The sequence below is a fragment of the Panthera uncia genome (genome assembly GCF_023721935.1).
Source record: "Panthera uncia isolate 11264 chromosome A3 unlocalized genomic scaffold, Puncia_PCG_1.0 HiC_scaffold_12, whole genome shotgun sequence".
Taxonomy (NCBI): domain Eukaryota; kingdom Metazoa; phylum Chordata; class Mammalia; order Carnivora; family Felidae; genus Panthera; species Panthera uncia.
Window position 1 is genome coordinate 2353063 of NW_026057579.1, and position 25646 is coordinate 2378708.

The 25646-nt window shown below is 42.9% G+C and overlaps 1 protein-coding gene across 2 annotated transcripts in view; it reads left to right on the forward strand.

Annotated features, from left to right (window-relative positions):
- The first annotated feature begins 5585 nt into the window (after positions 1 to 5585).
- The window catches only part of TEX37 (testis expressed 37), a 52624-nt gene continuing 32563 nt past the window's right edge, over positions 5586 to 25646 (forward strand). Inside the window, exons 1-3 of one of the 2 annotated variants that reach the window (XM_049652101.1) lie at positions 5586 to 5606; positions 7296 to 7363; positions 13113 to 13253. In XM_049652101.1, coding sequence (XP_049508058.1) covers positions 13201 to 13253 — 53 coding nt within the window. In that variant the 5' untranslated portion in view covers positions 5586 to 5606; positions 7296 to 7363; positions 13113 to 13200. Of the gene's footprint in view, positions 5607 to 7295; positions 7364 to 13032; positions 13254 to 25646 lie in introns of those variants that run through there. The other variant, XM_049652106.1, reaches the window with a different exon arrangement.

The window sequence follows — 25646 nt, forward strand, 5'->3', positions numbered from 1 at the left end:
GATTCGTTGGGTCAAAGAACCTGTACCTTTATAATTTTTAATTTTTTTATTTTTTTTTTAGAACACGTACCTTTAAATGTTTGATTCCAACAGATTGCTCTGCCAGAAGGTCCTGCAGTTCATATCACCGGCAGGTTCCCCATGGATGCCTATTTCCTTTCACCTTTACTGACCCTGGATTTGTTCAGGTCTTTTTATTTTCGCCGATCTTAAAAGCACAGAGAGGCATATCTTGAAAATGTTTTGGTCTGTTTTTCCTTATGAATGAATTTACCTGGTCATAGGTCATTTTAATTTCTTTTTTTATGAACTGCCTGTTCTGATTTTTTGCCCATGTTTCTATTTGTGTGTCTCTAACAACAACAACAACAACAACAACAAAAGGTGTGTCTGAGCTTCTTGCAATTAAAAAACATTAACTTTTTTACTCCTGGGTGTTGCAAATCTTGGTTTCTCTGTTAAAACTGTCTCTTCTCTTGGAATCTGTGATAACACACTGTCCTGGTTTTCTTTCTTTCTCTCCTGCATCTACCGAAAGGATGTCTGTTTCTCATCTTTCATTCTTTGCATATTGTTTTTTGTTCCCTCAGGTTCCTAACCTTGGTCTTCTTCTTTTCCTCTACATATTCTTCATGGGTTGCCACATCTACTCCCGTGGCTTTAATCATTGGAGTGGGCCTGGTTTGTTGTAGTTATTATTGCCTGTTTAGCAACGCTATAAAGAAACACTCTCTCATTACTCCCAGTTTTTGAGGTTTGCATGGGATGGGCTGGGGACTCAAACTTGGTCCTTGCCCATGTTACTTGTCCCTACACAAGTGATTTGTTTCAGGTGAGTGAGTGATTTGAGGTAGGTCATTTAAGATCTTTCTCAAGACTGGGGCGCCTGGGTGGCTCAGTCAGTTAGGCGTCCGACTTCAGCTCGGGTCATGATCTCGCGGTCTGAGTTCGAGCCCCGCATCGGGCTCTGTGCTGACAACTCAGAGCCTGGAGCCTGTTTCAGATTCTGTGTCTCCCTCTCTCTCTGACCCTCCCCCGTTCATGCTCTGTCTCTCTCTGTCTCAAAAATAAATAAACGTTAAAAAAAAAAAAAAAAAAGATCTTTCTCAGGACTTCTGCTGGGATTGTCAGGAAGAAGTTCCTTTCTTCACACGGATTGGTTCCTGTACAGAGGTTGTAATGCTAAAATGGCCATCTTTGGTACCATAAGGGAGAGAGCCTGCCTGAGAATGCAGGTGACACCAAGTAAAACTGAGTGACAGAAATGAAGACACATTCCGGATGCAAGATTTGAATCCCTTGATCCAACATCCTTCTTCGTCCCCTTGGTTTCATTAGCCAACAAATTTCCTTTTTGATTCAATAAGTTAGGATGCTGTTATAGGCTGAATTGTGTTCCCCCAACATTAACATGTCAATGTTCTAACCCCTGGTACCTCAAAATGTGACTATTTTTTAATGTTGATTTATTTGTTAAGTTTATTTATTTATTTTGAGGGAGAGGGGTGGGGAGGAGAAGCAGAGACAGAGAGAAGGAGAGAGAATCCCAAGCAGGCTCTGCATTGTCAGTGTGGAGCCTGACATGGGGCTTGAACTCACAAACCGTGAGATGGTGACTTGGGCTGAAATCAAGAGTCGGATGCTTAATTGCCTGAGTCACCCAGGCACCCCATATTTACTTATTTTTGAGAGAGAGAGAGACAGAGAATCCCAAGGAGACTCAGCACTGTCAGCGTGGAGTCTGACATGGGGCTGAAACTCATGAACCGTGTGAGACAATGACCTGAGCTGAAATCAAGAGTTGGACATTTAACCGACTAAGTTACCCAGGTGCCCCAGAATGTGACTATTTGGAGACAGGGTCTTTAAAGAGGTAATTAAGGTAAAAATAGGTAATTAAGGCAGGCCTTAATTTGATATGATTGGTGTCTGTATAGAAGAGGGGAATTTAGGGCACAGACATGTACACATAGAGGGAAGACCATGTGAAGACACCAGAAGAAAACGGCCATCTGCAAGCCATGAGGAGGGGCCCTCAGAGGAAACCAACCCTGCCAATACCTTCATTTTAGACTTCTAACCTCCAGAACTACGAGGAAATAAGTTTCTGGAATTTAAGCCGCTCAGTCTGTAATACTTTGTTTTGGCGGCCCTAGCAAACTAATACAGGTGAGTGTTTATCCCTTTGAAATGTAAGCGCTGGGGCGCCTGGGTGGTTCAGTCGGTCGAGCATCTGACTCTTGATTTCAGCTCAGGTCATGAGCTCACAGTTCGTGAGTTCGAGCCCCGCATCGGGCTCCACACTGGCAGCGCAGAACCTGCTTGGGATTCTCTCTCTCCCTCTCTCTCTGCCCCTCCCACATGTGCTCTCTCTCTCTCAAAATAAGTAAACAAGAAAGAAAGAAAGAAAGAAAGAAAGAAAGAAAGAAAGAAAAAGAAAAAGAAAAAAAAGGAAAGAAGAGCGAGCGAAGGAGAGAAGGAAAGAAAGGAAGAAAAGTGCTGGTGACTTCCAGTCCTAATTTCTCATGCGAGCTCCTGGCCCAGTGATCAACTCCTACTGGACCTTCCTCTTCATTGTTTTGTAAGTTGCCTCAAATCCAGCGAGTCTAAGCAAGTAATCTTGACCCTCGTAAAACCTACATCTCCTTCTGTATTCCACACCCCTGTGAAACCCTCTCCCCAACTGAGCCAGTTATCTAAGCCAGAAACCAGAATCTCTTCTATTTCATTGACCAAGTCATGCCATGGTCACTCTTCACTCTCTCTGTCCTACTGGCAACACCGAGCATTAAACCACCATTACCCCCTCCCCTGGATTATTGCCATCGGCCCCTCTTGTCACCTCCCAATCCTCCCTCCACACCACCTTCTTAATGATTTTTTTTAAATGGCAAATCCGATCACGACACTCCCCTGCTCTCAAGTCTTCAGTGGCTCCTGCTGCTCTTAGGATAAAGTCCAAACTCCATAGCGTGGCATACGTGATCCCAGGAGAAGGAGCTCATGTCGTTAGCCAGTCTGTCTCCCTTGTCTCCCCTCCATGCTTGCTCTGATCTCTCTTCTGAAGCTCAGTGTTTCCCCAAATCCAGTCATTCTGGTATCCTCTTCGTGATTCTCTGTATCATATATGCTTTCTTCCTTAACATTTTTCTCTTAAATTGATGCAGTTTTTAAAATTAAATTCCATTAGGGGAGGTAGGTGGGGAGATGGGTAAAATAGGCAATGGGGACTAAGGAGTGCACTTGTCGTGAAGAGCACTGGGTCATGTATGGAAGTGTGGAATCACTATATTGCCCACCTGAAACTAACAACACTGGATGTTAACTGTGCTGGAGTTAAAATAAAAATAAATAAGTAAATAAATAAAGTAATTAAATTAAATTCCATTATTTGGAAAGGCAACCATATGGCACTACTGTAAATATTATACTGTAAATTTAATATTATACACACACACGGATAGAATCTCTGCCATATGTAGAAGGTAAATGGTTTAAATGGATCATTGATATTGCTGATAAAACTGGTTCCTTAAAAAATGTTGATAAATTTCAAGAAAGTTTTAAAATAAAAACATAAATAATGTAGGGACACCTGGCTGCCTCAGTAGGAAGAATACGCAACTCGATCTTGAGGTTGTGAGTTTGAGCCTCATGTTTGGTGTAAAGATTACTAAAAAGCAAATTAAAATATATATATATATACACATACATATATATATATATAAAATATGTATACATATATATACATAATATATATACATATATATATATATATATATGAAAATAAATTCCTCAATAAGAACAGCACTGCTTATAATGTTTAGTAACAAAGGGATATTCAGTTTAATAATGCTTATTTTATTTTTAAATGTTTATTTAATTTAGAGAGAGAGAACATGTAAGTGGGTGAGGGGCAGAGAGAGAGAGGGAGGCAGAGAATCCCAAGCAGGCTCCAGCCTCTGAGTTGTCAGTGCAGAACATGATGTGGGGCTCAGACCAACGATCCGTGAGATCATGACCTGAGCTAAAGTCAGAATCTTAACCTATTAAGCCACCAGGTGCCCCAATGGTACTTATTTTAAAATTAAGGTTAAGACAAACTTCCACATTAGTAGTAAAAAAAAATTTTTGTTTTTTGAACCTTTTTTAACCAACATAAAGACTTGCAGTTTACAGGGGCACCTGGGTGGCTCAGTCGGTTAAGTGTCCGACTTCAGCTCAGGTCATGATCTCGTGGTTTGTGATTCGAGCCCCACATCGGGCTCCATACTGACAGCTTGGAGCCTGGAGCCTGCTTTGGATTCTGTGTCTCCTTCTCTCTGCCCCTCCCCTGCTTGCACTCTGTCTCTCAAAAATAAATAAACATTTTTTAAAAATTAAAAAAAAAAATTAAAGAATTGCAGCTTACATGTGTTTACATGGGAATGGAAAAGGATATTAATTTGCCCCATTTGATAGGTTTGGCTAACTTTTATTTTAAAATGTTGGATTCATGGGGCGCCTGGGTGGCTTGGTCGGTTAAGCGTCCAACTTCGGCTCAGGTCATGATCTCATGGTCCGTGAGTTCGAGCCCCGCATCAGGCTCTGTGCTGACAGCTCAGAGCCTGGAGCCTGTTTCAGATTCTGTGTCTCCCTCTCTCTCTGCCTCTCCCCTGTTCATGCTCTGTCTCTCTCTGTCTCAAAAATAAATAAACGTTAAAAAAAATTTTTTTTTAAATGTTTGATTCAGGAAACCATCTGAGGTACTCCTTGAGATCTATTGTAAATTTGTGAAGACATAATCCATGATGATATCCAAAAAGGAACAGAGAGAGGATTTCTTGTGCCCTGACAGCTGCCACTGGACAATGTTTATGAAATATTTTTATCAACCTTGTCCAAGTGTTTTCCATCCCCTGCAGAACATTTTCAGCAAGTATTTCAGGTTGAGTTTAAAATTAGGTTCATTTATAAATTCAAGAAGGATCATTTATGAACTCCAGAAATATATATTGAGCATGACAGATCCTGGCCCTGGCTCCAGGCAGACATGATAAGCCATGAATCTCTGCATTCACATAGCTTTCAGACAGGAGAAAGTTCTGACTCTCTATGACCCAGAGGACCAAGGGACCCAGGAGACTCAGGCTACAGGTTTACAATCCCCAAGGTCACTTTATCTTGCCTGGGAATACTGAAATAAGCATGTCTTTTAAGGATAAATTAGGCTTTCAGATGAGCAAAACTTATCTATAAGATATGCTAATTTATAAACCCTCACCCAACCGTGCATATGATGTCTATGAAGATAGAAGTTTCCTCCTAGGAGAACTCAATTCTTCTGCTATCTTGAAAAGACAGGTGTGGAGCTTCAGTATGAAGCAGTGGTCATTACCCAACACTTTCCAAAGTTAAAATGGTTAAGAATTCTGTGACCTATGTTTAATGTAATTAATAAATTTAACTGCTATCTTCTTATCTTCTGTCTATATTCCTGTCTTCCTGTCTATCTTCTGTGACCTAGACTTCTCCACTGACAGAACAATGGATAGTCTTGGCCATCCAGCCTGAATGAAAGGAGTCCATTCTCCTACTGAAACAGCATGGCCCTAGCACCCTCCATGGTTTGCCCAATGCATTGGTCCTAAACCTGTCATGGTTTGCCATGAATGAATCAAGAAGTTTAAAAAACAGTTCTCTTCTTTAGTTGTATGAATTGACAGGTCAAGATGTAACCAGGATCTTAAGTCAACCTGTGTCTGGTAAACAGAGAAAGATTAGTGGATTTTATAGTATTAGTGGCTTTATCATTTTGCTAGACTCCATTTTACATAAAATTTTTGTATAAGCATCATATATTTTACTACCTCACTGTACCTCTTCTTACCAACCTCCAATTGAACTAAGATTCATTCCTCTAAAATCCCAGTTCCCAGGGGCACCTGGGTGACTCAGTCAGTTAAGAATCCGAATTTTGATTTTGGCTCAGGTCATGACCTCATGGTTTGTGAGTTCAAGCCCCACATCGGGCTCTGTGCTTACAGTGCAGAATCTGCTTGGGATTCTGCATCTCCCTCTCTCTCTCTGCCCCTGCCCCGCTTGTGCTCTCTCTCTCAAAAACAAATAAACAGTTCCCAGATTTTCTATCCTAGGACCTTTGCTTTGTCTCTACCTTTTGAGAATAGCAGTTACTTTCAAATAATAGGCACTCTATAGATGGTTTTTTGATGGCGATGATGATGAAGAAGGAGAAGGAGAAGAACCACCTATGGCTTGAACCTTGAACCTATGGCTGCTCCCTTAGTCTAGATCTTCTTGAGTTGACCCCACCCAGTCAAGGCTGAGATTGGAGAAGCTGGACTGACCTAATTTTCCAACCAGTGCTTCTGAGTCCTGTGTCAGAGTCACCCAGAGAGCTTGTTAAAATGCACATGCCTTGACTCTGCCCACATGGAGTCTGAACCCTTAGAGTGGGATGCCTGCAGGCTGTATACTTTTTAATCTCCCCCTCACCCCCACAATGATCCTGACATTTGAGTTTGGGAGCATAATTACCTATTCCAAACTTTAAAAATGAGGAAAAGTGCTGCTTTGTAGATACACATAAGTGATAAAGAAGTGATTCCCAAGTTGGAGAGATCAGTGAGCGGTATCCGAATCAATCAAAGTCTTCCTCAAATAGTAGGACTCCTGCTCTTGTCTCATTTGGAGGTGACATGGAGAAGCCATGGCTACCATGGATGTGCCTGTAGCGTCCGTCAGAAGCAGAGAGGCAGTGGGAGACGGTTGAGAGCCATGCTAAGGAGCAAAGAGTATACAAGTGGTGGGAAAGTCAAGGAGCACTTCATATGAATGTTTTAATATGTATTTGGGGGGGGGGAAGATGGTTTGGGGGGAAAGGAAATCTTAGATGGAGATTTGGGAGGTGAAAATGGAGTGAACTTGAATTGAGGGAGCGCATGTCATTGTGGGGCACTAGTTAGATTGGTCCTTCTAAAGCAGAGCCTCCTAGGAACCTGTGATGGAAGGTCTCAGAAGTATTTCTGGCAATCAAGCAGAATGTTCCAGTTCTCTGGTTTCTGAAGACAGAGAGACCTGGGCTCCGGACTCAGCTTTGGTGCATATTTAACTCAGGGAATAGTACCACCAGCTAAAAGCCACTTGAATCTACTTGATTTTCTCACGTGTGAGGCCTAGATGGCTATAACCTAAATTGTTCGAAGGGTTACATGTGATAACGTGTGTAAAGCACTAAGCATTCAGTAAATAATAGTGTTTATTTTCTGAATGCCTGTTTTTTATTTTCTGAACAGATAAACCTGGGAATGGAGTAGACTGCCTTTGATCATGGATGAGTCAAGTGTCAAGATGAGAACACAAGGTAAAGATTAATGGACACTTTCCTGCTTAGAAAAAATAAAATAAAATACATGATTTGCCTGAGAGCATTGTTTGGACCGATCTTCTTAGGTGAGAAAGCATTTGGCAAATGAAACACTAGACATTTCAATATATAACATATGAAGCTTCTTAATTTGGTGAAAAATTCATGAAATGCCAATGACATGCCAGGCGCTGGACCAGGCACAAGAGAAAAGGAAAAAAGAGAGAGTTTCTGCCCTCAAGATACCCCAGCTAAGGAAAAACCAAAAAGGGAAGTAACTAGGCTGCAAGTAGCTTCTGTGGGATTTGTGATAATAGTGTCCTTTAAGATATTAGTAATTTTCTTATCCATTGCTAAGAGTTGCATCTATTTTGGGAAGATTGAGCCCTTTGTCTCTAATAGGAGTTACAGTATTTTATCCTGATATTCCCTTTTGTCTTTGTATCAGTGTTTTGTTTTTTATCTCATGGGTATCATTTTTATATCATCAAATATTAGTATCTTCCTTAAGAGCTTCTAGATTTTTGTGTCAAAGCTGCCAGGCCTTCCTCATTCTGAGGTTATAAAATAATTCTCGCATGTTTTCTTCATTTACAATTCTGTTTTTTTATATTCAAAACTTCTTTTAACTTTTTAAAAAATGTTATTTATTTTTGAGGGAAAGAGAGAGAGTGGGAGAGGCAGAGAGAAAAGGAGGCAGAGGATCTGAAGCAGGCTGCCAGCGCAGAGCCCAGTGCGGGTCTTGAACTCATGAACGGTTAGATCATGACCTGAGCCAAAGTCAGGCTCTCAACCGACTGAGCCACCCAGGCACCCCACTCAAAGCTTTTTATATTCAAAAATCCGCTGTAATTTATTTGGATGAGAGATGAGGATTCAACTTTCTTTTTTCTAGAAGGCCACCTGGGGTCCCAACATCATTTATTGAATAGTCCCCCTAATGTATTGGTTTTGTAGATAATATAAACCAATTTGATGTTGAGTTCTGAGATGAAAGGGTCCTTGGTATTCATTAATATTGACCCTGAGTCATCAACAAAAGATTAAATCATGTTGTATAGTCTCTAAGAGGCAAAGGGGAGTGAATGATTCATATGGAATAATTTTAAGCACTCGTGTTAACACTTTTTGTTTTGTTGCTTAGAGGCCATAATTTCAAAAGTTTGCATCTTATCTCCCCCTAACCAAGGTAAATTTCTTGGTAACTAAAACTAAAATAAATATGAAAATGTCAGAGAAAGCCTGTTTGTAGTGACAGGTCAGTGGCTGGTCAAATGTTGAGCACGTCCAGGATCAGCTGGCTAGTTATTCACACCCCTGCATTTATCCTAGATCAGAAACCCTGAGAATGTAAAGCATTGTTTTATTTGGAATTCAATGATTAGTTCTGAAACTCTGGGTCAGAAGAAGCCTCATGCTAATTAACAAGCCCATCAGCAGCATGAGAGACTGTTTCCTCACATCCTTATTCAAGATTCAATATAACCAAAGTTTACTAATCTCATAGACAAAAAATATCTCCTTTCTCGTTTCCACATTCACTTCTTTAATTATGAGTGATTTTGGCCATCTTTTCGTATGTGCGTTCTTCTTCTGTGAACAATGTTCTTGGCAAATTTTGTTGGATTGTTTGACTTTTTGTTATCCATCTAATAGAATCTTTGCATTAACCCTGTCAGGGAGAAATCACAGCCTCTCCAAGCCTGTTTTCTGGCCAGGAGATTGAAAGCAGTAATGTTAATGTTAGGGATAACCGTCGGGACGCCTGAGTGGCCCAGTCGGTTGAGCGTCCAACTTTGGCTCAGGTCATGATATCGCGGTCTGTGAGTTCAAGCCCGCGTCGGGCTCTGTGCTGACAGCTCAGAGCATGGAGCCTGCTTTGGATTCTGTGTCTCCCTCTCTCTCTGCCCCTACCCCGTTCGTGCTCTGTCTCTCTCTGTCAAAAATAAATAAACATTAAAAAAAAATAATAAAAAAATTTTAAAAAAGGATAACTGTCAACTTCTACTGAGGACCTGCTTCGGGTACTTCACTCAGCATTAACTCATTTGAGAGCCCCTCGTCCATAAATCACCTTTGCACCAATTAGACAAAGGCATCCCTACCTTTGTGCGGGCATAGCCTGCCCGACTGTTCAGAGCAATGCTGTCTCATCTAATTTTCATAAATAATCCTACGAAGAAGGTATTATTATCCTTATTTTAGGTCATTTCCCCCAAACCGCTCGGCGAATCAGCGGTGAATTTGGAGCGCATGATTGGTCATTGTGCTGTATAGTGCCTGCTTCACATGGTTACAGTCAGTATTACTCAAGACAGTCTCATAAAGTACTCAACACAAGTGGTAAATAGTTACTAAAATATATGTAGTATTAGCCTCTGGTCTGTCATGTGTTGCAAATATTGCTTTCCAATTTTGTCATTTGGCGTTTAGTTTGGCTTGTGTTTGCTACCCAACAAAATTTTTCTATAATCAGATTTATCTTTTCGATTGTGACTGTGGTCATGACTTCTGTTTTGGTTGGCATTATAAAGACAAAATAATTGCGTAAGATAACCACTCCCATGTTCATGAGGGGACGGGCTAACTTAAAGAGAGCCCTAAATTGAAGACCACATTTGCCTGCTCGGCCACGGAACAGCCTTGATGTGGGATGTGCCCTTTGCAGCACAGGCCTCCCGGGGACCCGGCTGCTTTTTCTCTGTTGGAACAGAACATGGGAAGAGAGGGGGAGAGGAACTGGAAAACAAGCAATTTCCCTTAAAGGAAGGGACATTCATTTCCATGTGAATCCCATTGGAACTTAATCAGGTGGACGCACTTGACTTCGAAAAAAGCTGGAAAATGTAGTCTCGAGCTGGGGGGGCTGTGCCCTGCAGAAACAAGGGGTATGGTGGGCAGGGGCAGAGCTTGTGTACTAAAAGAGAGGAGAGTGTACCAGGGTACGAGGAGCACCCCTCCCCAAACCCTGCGGCCTCATATGTGAAAGTCCTCCCTTCCTGAACTGACTTCTGTGTAACTTTTGCTCAGCAAAGAACTTCAGGTCTTGTAGATGCAGTTCTTTTCTTTTCTCCCCCCCCCCCCCCCCCACCTCCAAGCTCTTTTTGTTGGGGATAATTACAAGAAGTAACTCAGAGTTAAGAGAAGAAATAATACTCCTTGCCTCCTGAGGGTCTTGGCAGATTCTCCTTCCTGGGTCTGGACCACTTTCCAGTCTTTCAGCCAGTTAATTGCTACCTGTTCTTCAGATGCCAGCTTCATCCTCACAGAAAGGGCCCTAGCTCCTTCCCTCACCGAACAGACAAGGGCTTCTTCATAATCATCTCCTAGTATTTTTCGTTCATAGCGCTTTTGCAGCTGGTAACTGGGGTGTGTTAGTGTGACTGTTTGCCTGACATCACGCTGGTGGCACTGGACTGTGGATTTCCAGGGGGCGGGGGCTCACCTCCAGGGACAGAGCCTAGCACTGGGCACAGAGTAGGTGTTCAATAAATGTTTGCCAGACGAATGAATGGGTGTTGAGAGTCAGGCAGCTGAGCTCTGAAAGAAAGGAAGGAGGCTGAGACAATAGCAGCTGATACCTTAGCACCTCCTGGGTGGCCGGTCAGAGGGGAGGGGCTGAACCCGGGGAAGGGGCGGGCAGCACCTGACAGGCCTGATGGACCCAGGTCCAGAAGCTGTCTATCGGCAGGGCTGACAAGGGGAAAGCCCTTGCAGGGCAGAGGGGTGGGAAATGCCTGCTCAACTCTGGTGCCACCATTGAGGCCTCTGATCCTTTATTTAGAAGAGGCACCCACACCTACTAACTGGTGAATTGATGAAATGTTATGTGTTGGGATTTTCCTGCCTCTTCTGAGAAATAAAATTACTCGCTCCAGAACTTCATTCATTTTTCTAGAACGAAGCTAAATCCTCTGCCAGACACTTATTTGGACAACTTGCGTTTCAGTCTTCAAGTGACATTGACATTTAAGGCAAATCTGTGTCAGGAGTGGTGGTGAAACCAAAGTAATTAGGATTTCATCCTCTCCTATCGTTGGTGCACTTTTGGACGTTACTATTGACGTTTGACCGTGTCCTAATCAATCAGGTAGATAGCGTATTGACCATCAAATTAAACCGCAGAGATACTGTTTCCTTTTGGGCAGGCGTGGGCTACATCATCTATATTGCATTCATCTACCTATCTCTCTTTTTTTGTAACCTCGGTTCCTCAAAGTTTCTGCCTCTTTTGTGGGAATGGTAAGTCCACTAGAAGCAAAGATAAGAGAAACAAAACACTTTGGAAAGCATACAGAAAAGGCAGTTGACATGAAGTCACTTATAGGATGGAACCTCAGGGCGGTTGCAGAAATGCACCTTGGGTCAACTTTTCTTTCTTTTCTTTAAATTTTTAATGTTTATTTTTGAGAGAGAGAGAGCATGCGAGTAGAGGAAGGGAGGAGAGAGAGGGAGACACAGAATCCAAAGCAGGCTCCAGGCTCTGAGTTGTCAGCCCAGAGCCGGATGCGGGGCTTGAACTCATGAACTGTGAGTTCATGACCTGAGCTGAAGTCAGATGCTTAGCTGACTGAGCCACCCAGCTGCCCCATCAACTTTTCTTTTTTAAATTCCTCATTTGATTTCATGTTCCAGTGCACATGGAAATGACAGCTGCCAAGAAAGATACAATGTTGGAAAAGATTCGGGGAGAATCAAAGGGCCTGGGGTTGTACTCTGGGAGTCTCTTGGGCTTCTCTTTCGTGGTCTTACTGTCATCTGTCATTATCACCCAGGAGGGTGAGTAGCCATAGTAACCGCTGGTGAAAATGCCACCCAGCGTCTTCACCTCTGGGACTGTATGTACCTATTGTTTTTTTTTTTCTTTTTTAATTTTTTTTAATGTTTATTTATTTTTGAGAGAGACAGAGACAGAATGCGAGTGGGTTAGGTGCAGAGAGAGAGGGAGACACAGAATCTGAAGCAGGCTCCAGGCTCCGAGCTGTCAGCACAGAGCCCGACGCGGGGCTCGAACTCACGAGCTGTGAGATCATGACCTGAGCCGAAGTCGGTCGCTCAACCGACTGAGCCACCCAGGATCCCCTGTATCTACCTATTCTTGACCAGTGAAGAATCTTTGCATTTGTTCCATTCGGAATAGGAAAGCACTCCACAATAGACCATCTTCCTTCTTGCTGCTTAGGTTTTCTCCCGTCCGATGATTTCAGCTTCAGGGAGGTGAAAGAACAGAAGAGCCAGAGCGGGTGGGTCAGGAGCTCCTCCAACCCTCAGTCCGTTCCATCGCGTAATCCAGGCACCGTTGGCTCTTGCAAAAATTATTACAAGAGTAAAATGTGATTCTAACTTTCCCTCATGAACACCTGTGCTAGATTTTACTGCCTGGATAATCAGTCCATTTTTACTGTTGACATTATTTCCGGAGAGTCCTTGGAGGAACACCATTTGAAAACAAGGCTGGTAACCTCAGCCTGATGCATCTGATGACGCTTTTGTTCTCTCCATTGAGTCGCGTCTGACAGAGCATTCGAATTGCAGCTGCTTGAAAATAGGCAGTGTGCCCGCTTCCGAGCCTGTGAAAACGCGTCTCGGTGTCACTGTGTTTTCTAGTCTTGTGTGGCAAGAGAGGTAGATCTGAAAAAGAGAAGTAATTCCAAGTTTAGAGAAAGTGGTGGGGCAAAGCAGAAGGACGACGGCTAGAAGCACCGGCCTCAGATGGTTTATTTACACACCAAAGCCGTCTTTCCAGTGGCAGCGTTCCGCATTTCCAGAAGAAACTCAGATCAGAGGCTTGGCTGGATCGCGCCTCCAGACTTGAAGGAACAGGAGCTGACGCTATGCTCTTCACACTGCGCAGAGGAACCTGGCCTGAGCCCAAGGCCTTTGTCAGGTGCGCTTTCTCTATTGTTCCTCAAATGGCGAGGGATTAAGATGAGGGGGTTGGAGTGGCAATTTTTTTCTGACTCTTCCTAAGCCAGAAGAGACACTTTTCTTAGAGAGCTGTGGGAAGGAATGCAGACTGCTGAGTGCTTTGGGGAGCTTGTTTCCAAACACCTGGGGTGTGTGTGTAATCCGCACTTGAAAACAGCTGACTTCTGCTTCCTCCAAGCCACCTCCCGCCCCTCCCTTCCCTTCACCACTGCTCTTCCTCCAGCCTCCAAAGCCCCGCTCTTTGAATCTTAGGACTGGAAGGAGCCCCACCGCTCACAGCTTCAAGTGGGGTGCGACCTCCTTTATTTAGGCGAACCGGCTAGCTTTGCCGCCCTCCATCCCAACCACTGAGGTTGGAAGTAAGGGAGAGAGTTGGATTTTCAAAATGATCTGTGCCTGGCTCTTAGCCTCTCATGCAAATGTGCGCCGCCGCGGGCTTCTGGGAGGTTAGGACACCTCTGGTGTTGGTATGGTTGATTATTCATCAGCACCTTTGAGCCCTCAGAGAAAGGCCCGATAGAAATACAGAGAACAGAAGGTGGCTCCTCGAACTGCACCTGGCCCCACTTTATTGGTCAACTTACTCCCTCAGAAGTCCTGAGAGGCAGAATAGAAATTACCACATTGCACAAGATTCTTTTTTTTTTTTTAAGATTTTAATTTTAAGTAATCTCTACACCCACTGTGGGGCTTGAACCCACGACCCCCAGACCAAGAGTTGCATGTCCCACTGACTGAGCCGGCTGGGTGCTCCTACACAAGCATCATTTTAAATGTATTATTTTCTTTTATTTTTAATATATACTTTTAAAGTTTATATGTTTATCCTGAGAGAGAGAGGGAGAGGGAGAACAAGTGGGGGAGGGGCAGAGAGTGGGGGACAGAGGAACCAAAGTGGGCTCTGTGCTGACAGCAGACAGCCTGATGCAGGGCTTGAACTCACGAACCATGCATGAGATCGTGACCTGAGCCGAAGTCGGATGCTTAACCGACTGAGCCACCCAGGCGCCCCTAAATTTTTAAATTTAGGGAATTTTCCCCTCTCAATTTGGGTTTGGTGGGCTAGGTACTCAAATAAATCTCCTGTACAGCTGACTTGTCTGTAAGCCCTAAGAAATAATAGCTGCCAACATCGCTGCTCAGAGATTTAAAGCTGCCCGAAAAGGTTTTTTTAAACTTCTCAGAAACAAAACTGGTTCTGTGAGTAGCGTGTAAAGGATTAGAATCAGTCCCGCTTCCGAGAGAAGTAAATCAAGCAGGACGCCGGACTGGTCAGCTGCACTCTGTCCACAGTGTGCAAAAAAACAATTAAAAATTGTTTAATGCTCCTCGTCCAGCTCTGGAGTCCCAGCCCGTGTGGCACCGGTGATCACCTGCGAGGACTCCTTGTCTCCGTGATCAGCATGTTCACGGAGGGCAAGGGCTGTGGCTGCTGTGTCCCCTGCTCCAACGTGGAGTCTAACACACTGACCGCTTGCTGACTAAATGCTTGCTGGTGCGTCTTGTTATTAATCGGTGAGAGGGTCTGACAACGCCGTACCTCCGCAAGTGTGTTCATTTAGCTTCTTAAAAATCTGCTGCTGTGAAAGGTAAGCTGTGTTTATTTCGAATCTCAAGCTTACCCCTGAAGGAGTCTGTAACTGATGACGGCACTGAAGGCTGTAACTTGCTTTTGTTCTGCTGTTTCCACCTACGAAATACGCAGGATGGCTGATCTGATGATGGCCTCTTCTGTGGCGGGTTGTGGGCTTTCTGTAGGAAATGGGCGTGTTCAGATGGTGCGGGAAAATTGCATATTCTCGACCATTCCTACACTCTTGCATCTATAAATCCAGCGTCTCTTTGCCATAAAGATTTTATATAAAATGGGGAGTATCGAAACTATTTTTCTGTTCATATCAGTCCAGGTTTGCATTTTATTTATCTGTTTATTTTTTTATTATTATCTTTTAGTAATCTTTACACCCAACGTGGGGCTTGAACTTATGACACCAAAATCAAGAGTCACATGCTCTTCTGACTGAGCCAGCCAGACGCCCCTCTCGGTTGGCATTTTAAAACAGATTTCTAAATACATACTTTCAATAAATATAAAAGCTCTACTCAGTTAAGTCACTACTTTGTATTATATTCCAGTGCATAAATAAGATTAATCCTAGACAGTAAGTCCTAAAATGCTTAGGAAGAAACAACTGAAGTGTTAATAATGCAGGACTTTGCCACGGTTTGTGTTTCGAGCCCCAAGATTCTAGCAACGGGTTGCAGTAGGGTTACAGGATTCAAATCTAATTATTAATTGAGTTGGAAAAATAACTACTTGGAAAGAGAAAATGTCATTGCTGGAAAAAAAAATAACATTCTATCCAGCCGTTCTCTCTTACCAAACAGATATATTAAGAGTACAGCTACCCCTTGAACCACATGGGTTTGAACTACACACATCCACTTATATGCGGATTTTTCCCAGTAAATACAGTACAGTGCTGTAAAATGTATTTTCTCTTTCTTATGATTTCCTTAATAACATTTTCTTCTCTGTAGCTTACTTTATTATAAGAATAGAGCATATAATACAGATAGCATACAAAATATGTGTTAATTGACTATTCGTGTTATTGGTAATGGTTAACAGTAGGCTATTAGTACTTCACAATAGGCTATTAGTTATTAAGCTTTGGGGGAGTCCAAAGTTACTCATGGATGGGAATGCAAACTGGTACAGCCACTCTGGAGAACAGTATGGAGGTTTCTCAAAAAGTTAAAAATAGAACTACCCTATGACCCAGCAATTGCACTACTAGGTATTTATCCAAGGGATACAGGAGTGCTGATTCGAAGGGGCACATGCACCCTGATGTTCATAGCAGCACTATCGACAATAGCTGAAGTATGGAAAGAGCCCAAATGTCCATCAACAGATGAATGACTAAAGAAGATGTGCCATATATATATATATATATATATATATATATAAAATAATATATTATATGTTATTATATATATATATATATATATATATATATAAAATAATAAAAAATATATATATATAACAATAAATGACCCGCCAGGGCACACTATCACAGAATTTTAGCGTTAGGAATGGAGAGAATATTCTGAAAGATGATAGAATGAAAGTTAGAAGTCACACACACAGGATTCCATAAGACTGCAGTAATAACTGGTCAATAGGGGAAGATACACGGAAGTGTCTTCAAAATTCAGAGGGATATGATGTGGATGGAGCGAGAATGTATTATGCTGAGAGAAATAAGTCAATTAGAGAGAGACAAATACCATATGATTTCACTCATATGCAGAATTGAAGAAACAAAACAGATGAACATATGGGCAGTTGGGGGGACGGGGGAGAGAAGAGAGGGAAGCAAGCCACAAGAGACTCTTAACCATAGAGAACAAACTGAGGGTTGACGGAGGGAGGTGGGTGGGAGATGGGCTAGATGGGTGATGGATACTGAGGAGGGCACTTGTGATGAGCACTGGGGGTTGTATGTAAGTGATGAATCACTGAATCCTGCTCCTGAAACCAATATTGCACTGTGTGTGAACCAAAATTTAAACTAAAAAAGGAAAAAAATAAATTGGCACATTTCTACTGGAAAATGTTATGACTATACCTAGCAATATCTTCATAGCTCTCGTCCTGGAATCCCACTTATGTTCCTAGAGAATAATTTAGCAGAAGCAAAAATAAATGAGTAAGTAAACACATAAAAGAGCCATATTTTTGAAAAAAAAAATTCAAAGGGGTAACAAAAAAAGGAGAAACAACACAAGAACCCATTAGCTGATGAATGGATAAATAGAAGTGGTATAGCAATGCAAGGGACCTTGTCTGCCAGTAAAAAGGAATGAAATACTGTTACTTGCTACAACATGGATGACGTTGCAGGCATGATGCTCAGAGACTACATGTTGTAGGACTCCATTTATACGGGGGGACTGGGGAGTGACTGCTAATGGATATAGAGTTTCTTTGGGGGCAACGAAAATGCTTTCCACTGGATTCTCAGGGCTAATCACTGTTCCAATTTGATGGTTTTATCATCATACTCATTTGATATACTCATTTGACCATTATAACTTGGTGGCTTTGCATGCTAACGTCTCTTCAAGAACCATCAGACTAAAAGGAAATGTCCTTTGGAATGGGTACGCTTTATTATTAACTAACACATCGGTTAGTTAATCCTTTGCTAGAGTTTAGCTGCCTGGGGGCATGTGAGACTCTCTCAGACCCAAGCTTGCCAGTCAGGGATGCTTGTACCTACCCACCTGTCCTTCAAAGACCAATGATGAGTGGTGGGAACGAGTCTTCTCAGGTGGCTGAGACATGAGGTGATGGGGAAAGCGGTCAGCTCTCCCTGCAGTGGAGACAACAAAGAGGAGAATATTTCTTTTATTTACCTGCACCTGCAAAGACATTTAAAGAATCATTTGATTCATATATCTACCCATCATTCTGCTTGCCACCTCCTGGATGCAGGTACTGTGCCAGATGAAGGAATAGAGAGACTAGAATAAGCTATCGCCTGCTCCCGGGAGCTCTTGATCTCTTGAGCAAAGTATGGGGATGCTTGAGACATAGTTCCTGGTATTTTTGTTCCTCATATTTTTGCCAAACTTGACCTATCCTGTAAGAATAGATCGCCCTTCCTCGCCTCTAACCCTTTGGTGTCATTAATTGAAAATTAAGTCAGCTTCTTGTTTCATAGTAAAATATGTGGCATGGAAGGATTACCTGGCTGTGACGCTGTGCCCCTCCGACTGTCTGGGGTGACCCATCCCTGTAGGCTGGCTAAGTCTGCATCAGTCAAAAAATATCCATCAAGCTGCTTCTATGGAATAAGACTGATGAGGTCCCTTCACTCCGGCTGGGGGAGGAGGGAGGTGAAGTGAGGGCTACTTTGGATAGAACGAGCAAGGGCAGACCTTTCTCAAGGATGAGCACGAGACAGCCAGGCTATGAGCTGGAGAACAAGTATTTTCCACCACGCCGCACTGGAAGCAGGCATTATCAGTCCAGCCTCACAAGGGAGGAGTCCCGCCCCTAGAAGATGAGGAGCTCATCTCGGGTCCTGCAGCCTTCAGCTGGCAAAATAGACATTCACCTTCTCTTTTTCCCCCTCCACGCTAGCCATTCTCTCTCCACCACCCCCGTGTCAGCTGGAAGTGAAACAGCAGAGGACCATGAAGTCAGATTGGGGAGGGAGAGAGAGCCAAGTTGAATGTTAAAGAACAAGAGGGAAGTAGGCGTGGCCCAGTGGAACAGGATGGGGTCATAAGCAGGGTTCCTCTTGCTTCTCTGCTGTTCTCTGGTCATTTTCCTTAAACACTGCACGTCTCCAAAGAATGGAGTCTTATTCTTGCCCCAAGAGAAAGCTTGAGCAAAACACTGGACTGAGTTTTGAACATCAGAGAAGTGTGTGGGAATCTCCCCTGCCCAAGCTTGCTGGCCAAGAATGCTTGTATCTCCTTACCCGTCCTTCAAAGGCCAACGACAGGTGGTGGAAACTGGTCTGTTCAGGTGGCCGAGGAGAGGGCAGGGGGGCGGGGGGACACCCACCTCTCTCTGCACAGGAGGTAACAGATAGGATGGGTTCCCATGTCGTGCCTGCAAACATTAACGCACATTCATAAAAAACTGGGCTTTCACAAAGCATGAGGCCCTCAGTCTGTCATCAGCCAGGCCGGGAAACTGGGGTCCCACCTGAGCCATCCTTCTTCTTCAGGACACTTCACCAACCAGGCCTCTGAGAACCATAAATAAAGATCACTGCGAATGGCTTTTCTGTCTGACCCTTTAACCTGAAATAAAAATAAAGCTTGGAGAATGTAATCCTGACTCAAGTCTCCTTCGTGGGCTCCTCCTTCCCTTACCTGTTGACAGGTGCCTGCCAGACCTCACAGTTACCTTTGATTTAGCCGTAATGGCATCTCCACACTTAGCTGAGGTCTGCCCTGTAATCCTTCCCAAAGCTTAAGTCAATTTATATGGTAACCTGAGAGCCATTTCTTGCTTCCAGATGATGTCACCGTCTGTTAACACCTACTGGAATGATCACCATACTCATGCTCAGGGCAACGGGACAGATTACTCTCGAAGCCAGAGCTGGGCTAAAACAAATGTTCAACAAGTTTTCAAAATAGAAAAAGAAGCTTTATTCCCATAGGCCTTTTTGTAAACTCCTCTGATACCACAGTCCTTATTTTCAGAGAGCCAAGAATGGTTTTTCTGAATCAAAAATCTGCACCTGAGAAGTTGACGTGTGTTTACGGGGAAAAAGGTGGCAAATCTGAGACTGGAGCAGAAGAGCATAGACGTAAAGATCAAAACCTCCAGATGAATTTTAAACCATGTATTTTGCTCCGTTTGAACCCTGAAATGAGTTTGCATCAATAAAAGTTAGCCCCAGCATTTGTTTGCTTGAGCACAGTTCTGGGTACAAAGGGGTCTTAAGTTTCTTTGTTCCCGACTCCCTTGGGGTCACGGAGTGAACAAGGTAACAGTGTCTTTGCGTTAAGCAGCATCTGCTAACCGCAGCAAAATTAGGACCGTTTTGTTACGGGACAGATGGACTATGTGGATTAAGCAGTGGACAGAGAGCTGTGTTTGTGTGTCTTCACATTGCGCTTTGTTTTAAATGTATGCAAATGATTAAAATAAAGCGTCTTTGGCTTTAAATTTTATGAATAGGGGTGCCTGGGTGACTCAGTTGGTTAAGTATCCAACTCCCTTGGCTCAGGCGATGACCTCCTCGTTTGAGTTCAAGCCCTGAGTTGGGCTCCACGTGACAGTTTACTAGACTCCATTTTACACAAAATTTTTGTATAAGCATCAGCTATATTTTCCTACCTCACTGTACCTCTTCTTACCAACCTCCAATTGAACTCAGATCCATTCTTCTAAAATCCCAGTTCCCGGGGGTGCTCGGGTGGCTCAATCGGCTAAGCATCTGACTCGATTTTGGCTCCGGTCACGATCTCACGGTTTGTGAGTTCGAACACCACATCGGGCTCTGCGCTGACAGTGCAGAGTCTGCTTGGGATCCTCTCTCTCTCTTCCTCCCTCTCTGCCCCTTCCCCGCTTGTTCCGCCTCAAATAAATAAACTTAAAAAAAAAAAAAGTAAATTTTATGAATACGTCGGATGCCTGGGTGGCTCACTGGTTCAGCGTCTCACTCAATTTTGGCTCAGGTCATGATCCCAGGGATGTAGGATCAAGCCCTGCATTGGGTTCCACACCGAGGTTGGAGACTGCTGGAGATTCTCTCTCCCCCTCCCCTTCTGCCCCTCTCCCGTGCTTGCATGCTCTCTCTCTAAAACAAATAAAAGTTAAAAACCTTAAATGTTGTGAATATATCAATGTTCTCTTTCCCTACTGTATGATTTTCCTATTGCTGATGTAGTAAGTTACTACAAACCTAGTGACTTAAAGTAATATAAATGTATAGTGGCAGGGATCAGAAATCTGAAGTTTTCAGAGGAGGATCTGTTTCCTTGCCTTCCCCAGCTTCTAGCGGTCACCTGCTTTCCTAGGCTTGTAGTCCCTTCCCTCTGTGTTCAAACCACGTCACTCCAACCTCTGCTTCTGTCCTCGCTGCTTTTTCTGACTGTGACACTCCAGCCTCCCTCTTAAAAGCACCTTTGTGATTCCATTGCACCCGCCCCGATAATCCAGGATAATCTCCCATCACGAGATCCTTAATTTAATCACACTCGCAAAGCCCCTTTTGCCATATAAAGTAGCATAGTCCCAAATCCCAGGGATTAGAACACCAGGCATCTTGAAAAGGCATTCTCCAGCCTACCATACCCACTTTCACAAGTGTTTCCAAACGTGGGAGCTGGAAGTCCTTGCTGAGATGCAGATGAAGAGCCATTCGCACACCCAGAGTGTGCCCCTCACCGCAGCTCACTCCTCGAGAGAGCTTTTGTGTCTATCCCTGGGCCCAAAGCCTTCTCCGCAAGGGGTCATGGCTTCTCTGCCTCTTGCTGCGAGGTGGCTGAAATGGCATTGAACTTGGTGTGACTTTAAACAAGAACAAGACTGTTTAACATCTCTGAGGGCAGTTTCATTGGGTGTAAAAGGGAAAAGGGAAATAACACACACTTCTCATGGCCCTTGAGGGGTGAATGAGGTCAGTGCTGGAAGCACTTCATAAACTGTAAAGACTTTGTAGGCATATCCTCCAGCAGGACTCATTTTAAGGTATAAATTATGTAGCCAAGAGATCGTTAGAGGAAGAAGAGACTTGAGATCCAGTGTCCCAAACCCTTGTGACAGATGTGACATCTGGGGCTCGTATGGCTTCACATGCCTGTCACGAAGCTCGTTACTGGGTAGGCCACGATTGGTTCCATGTTCTTTCCATTGTCAGCCCAATGGAACGGCAACGTGTTCCACTCAGTACACGGTGGGCCATTCACTGGGCTTTTCTACTCAGGTTTGTCCAGAGTCTCCCATCCACTGTCACCACTAATTCTCGAGTCTATACCTCTCTTCTCTATGTCTCACACCTGATGTTTGTTCAGTCCTCTCTTTTCCAGCATCTACTTCGACTGTTGCTGTTTTTTTTTGTTTGTGTGTTTATTTACTTAACATTTGAAAGAGGCAGAGAGACCAGGAGCAGGGGAGGGAGGGAGGGAGACAGAAAGAGAGAGAGTCCCAAACAGGCTCTGTACTCAACACAGAGCCCAATGTGGGGCTCCATCCCATGAACCGTGGGATCATGACCTGAACAGAAATCAAGAGTCAAATCCTCAACTGACTGAGCCACCCAGGTGCCCTTTACTGTTTTAAACACTTACTGATTTCTTGTTTTTCACCATCTTCTAGTTTCTTCAATATAAGCTGAGATAATTGACTCAGACAGGTTATTTGATGGAATACGGGATGCTCAATTAAATTTTAATGGCAAATAAATTTTTAGTGTAAGCATATCTCAAATATTTCGTGGGACATGTCTATAGTAAATAACATTTCATTCTTTATCTGAAATTCAAATTCAGCTGGGTATCCTCTTTTTTAGTAACAAACTATAGACATGATCCCTGAAAGTATAGTCTTTATTCTGTTATTTTTTTTGAGACCTGCCTCCATTTCTAATAGAATTATTTTTAAAAAATTTTTAAATGTTTATTTTTGAGAGAGAGACAGAGCTTGAGCAGGGGAGGGGCAGAGAGAGAGGGAGACACAGAATCTGAAGACACAGAATCTCCCAAGCTCTGAGCTTAGGGTACAGAGCCTGATGCAGGACTCGAACCCACAAACCATGATATTATAGCCTGAGCTGACGTCAGATCCTTAACCAACTGAGCCACCCATGCGCCCCTCTACTAGAATTATTTAATGTTACAAATTTCTCTCTAAACTTTATCTGCATTACACACATTTTGATGTTACCTTTCCATTTTCATTCAGTTATAAGATCCTTTTTAATTTCCCTTTTTATTTCTTTTTGGGTTATTTAAAAGTATGTTACTTAGTTTTCAAATACTTGGAGACTTTCCAGAGATACTTGATTTTATTTCTAATTTAATTCTATTGTGGTCAGAGAACATGCTTTTTATGATTTTAATCCTTTTAAATTTATTGAAACTTGTTTATGGCCCAGAACGTAGTCCACCATGGTAAATGTTCCATGAACACTTGAATTTGAAAAGAATGTATATTTTGCCATTGATGGATAGAGAGTTCTAAAATGCCAATTCAGTCAAGCGATGGATCATTGACCAAGTCTTCTTACTGATTTTTCACTCTACTTGTTCTAAAATATTGATAGAGGCACATTGAAATCTCCAACTTCAGCTGTAGATTCATCTATTTCTCCTTATAGTTGTCTTGGTTTTTGTTTTTGTTTTGAAGCTCTGATATTCGATGCGTAAACATTTAGGATTGTCCTGCCTTCTTGATGAATTGACCATTTCATCATTATAAAATGAGTCTCTTCCCTGGATTCTGAAATCTTCATTGTCTGATGTTAATACAACCATACCAACTTTTTCTTTTTTAGTGTTAGCATGGTATATGTTTTTCCATACTTTTATTTTATTGTATATTTATATTTAAAATGCGTTTCTTATAGGCAACATCTAGTTGCTTTTTATTCAATCTGATAGTTTCTGGCTTTTAATTGTGATGTTTAGGGGGTTTTCTTGTATTTACATGTCAGACATTTAAAGTAGCTCTTTTGCAGGGCGCCTGGGTGGCTCAGTCACCTAAGCATTGGACTTCAGCTCAGGTCATGATCTCATGGTTCTTGAGTCCGAGCCTCGCATCGGGCTCTGTGCTGACAGTTTAGAGCCTGGAGCCTGCTTACGATTGATTCTGTGTCTCCCTCTCACTCTGCTCCTCCCCCACTTGCACTCTGTCTGTCTCTGTCTCTCTCAAAAATAAATAAACATTAATAAATAAATAAATAAAGTAGCTCTTTTGCTTGAAAGAAGGAATACCAGTATACACAGATTGAGCAGAAGCACTGACCTTATGTGCTATAAAAAAATAAAATGTCTTCAAGAGCTACATTTCATTCTTGATGGATTTATTCACTTGCATTTGTGTTTAAATGTAAACCAGTACAAAAATCATCAGGTTTTTAAATTTAGGTTCCTGGGTCCCACTCCCAAAGAGTATGATCTGGGTCTGGGTCTGGGTCTGGTCCTGGAGCTTGTACCATAGGACACAAACCGCACCGCTCTGCCATCACCATGGTAACACCGCCAGCGCAGGAAGTTCTCAGATCACAGCTGGAGGAACACTGTGTACAAAGCAGCCAGGTCCACTGGATGTACCATCATCTGTTTTTCTTTTTCTTTTCTTTTCTTTTTTTTTTTTTTTTTAGGTTATCAAAAGTAGTAAACAAATATTTTGGGGTTTGCCTTCCCATTCCCAGCTGTGAGACAGCATGAGCCGATTACCATTTAAGTCAAGCCAATTTCCAGTGACATAAGTTGAGTCCTGTAGGGAGGCAAATTTCTTCTTCAGGGCTAGATCTCCATCCTTTAGTAGAATCTGTGTTACCAAGAAATGAAAGAGAAGAAAGCAGCTACTCAAATGAAATCTGAGTTTAATGAAGACGAAAGGTTTTGGTGACTTATTTAATTGCAACAATAAGAGCATATATATCGTGGAAAAGTGTCCTGCATTTGCCAGTCATCTATTTTGAAACTTTCTGTTGTTGTTGTTGTCGTCGTGATTGTTGTTGTTGTTGGTGGTGGTGGTGGTGTTAGAGAAAAACCACACTCTGGAGTGTTCCTTCTCACCTCTCCCCTATCATGGCTCTTGCCCATTTTTCGGGACCAGCCCAAGCAAGTCCTTTTCTACAATTCTGCCTCTCAGACTCACTATAAAGCTAGAGTTGATTATGCAGATTTGTCACTTGGTCAATTGATTTTCAGCCGCCTTCTGGGCCCATGACATCACAACAAACCAACTTTGGAAGCCAGATGTCAAATGAGGAGAAGAAATTATAACCTGGGCCCATAAAGGAAAAAAAAGTATTGGTTCCCTGGGTGCTGGGATGGGTGGGAAATCCCACCTGCCAGATCAGTTGCTGAGAAGGAGTAACAGGTATGAGGAGAGAGTACCACCGAATGCAGAGCACTAAAGATTAAAAGAAATGTTTTTCCTTGTGCTAGTACACATGTATGTAAATAAATTCAGTAAGTGTTTATTTAATATTCTAGCAGCAAAAAAAAAAAAAAAAAAAAAAATCATTTGGCATCTCCCATACCAGGAAATCTCTACTATAGTCTCAGACTCTTCAGCACAGGAGTCAGGCACATGAGCAGACCATGCAGCAAAAATCTGGGGAAACCAGAAGAGGCTTCTGAGGAAGGTGGCATAGGAGCTGGGCGGCCACCAAAGGAAGAAAGGGCATTTCTGACGGGGATTTTTGTGGGGGCGATTGGAAGTGGCAGATGAGGTTGCAAAGGTTGGATTGGGGCTCAACCAAGAAGGGCCTTAGATGTCAGAAGTTTAAAATTCATAAGCCAGGATCTTTCAGGTTGACCTCAGCTCATGCAGGGCCCACAGGGAACCATGCAGAGACACAGACACAATATCTTGCATCGTGTAGCAATTAGATTTGCATCTGATTTTTGTTGTCATTGTTTTAATACGTGTTGAGGTTTCTAGACCGTTTGACCAACGATGGGCAGTGATCCGTGCACAAACTGAGTGGTGCAAGAAGACAGATCACTGAGAGAGGGGCTGTGTTTATCCACAAATACCTTGACAACTTGCAGTGATGGAAAAGGAGACACAGACAAAATGTCATGTGGAATAGGGCAACAGTCAGATTGGCAATGCTTCCCTTACCTGTCTCAACTT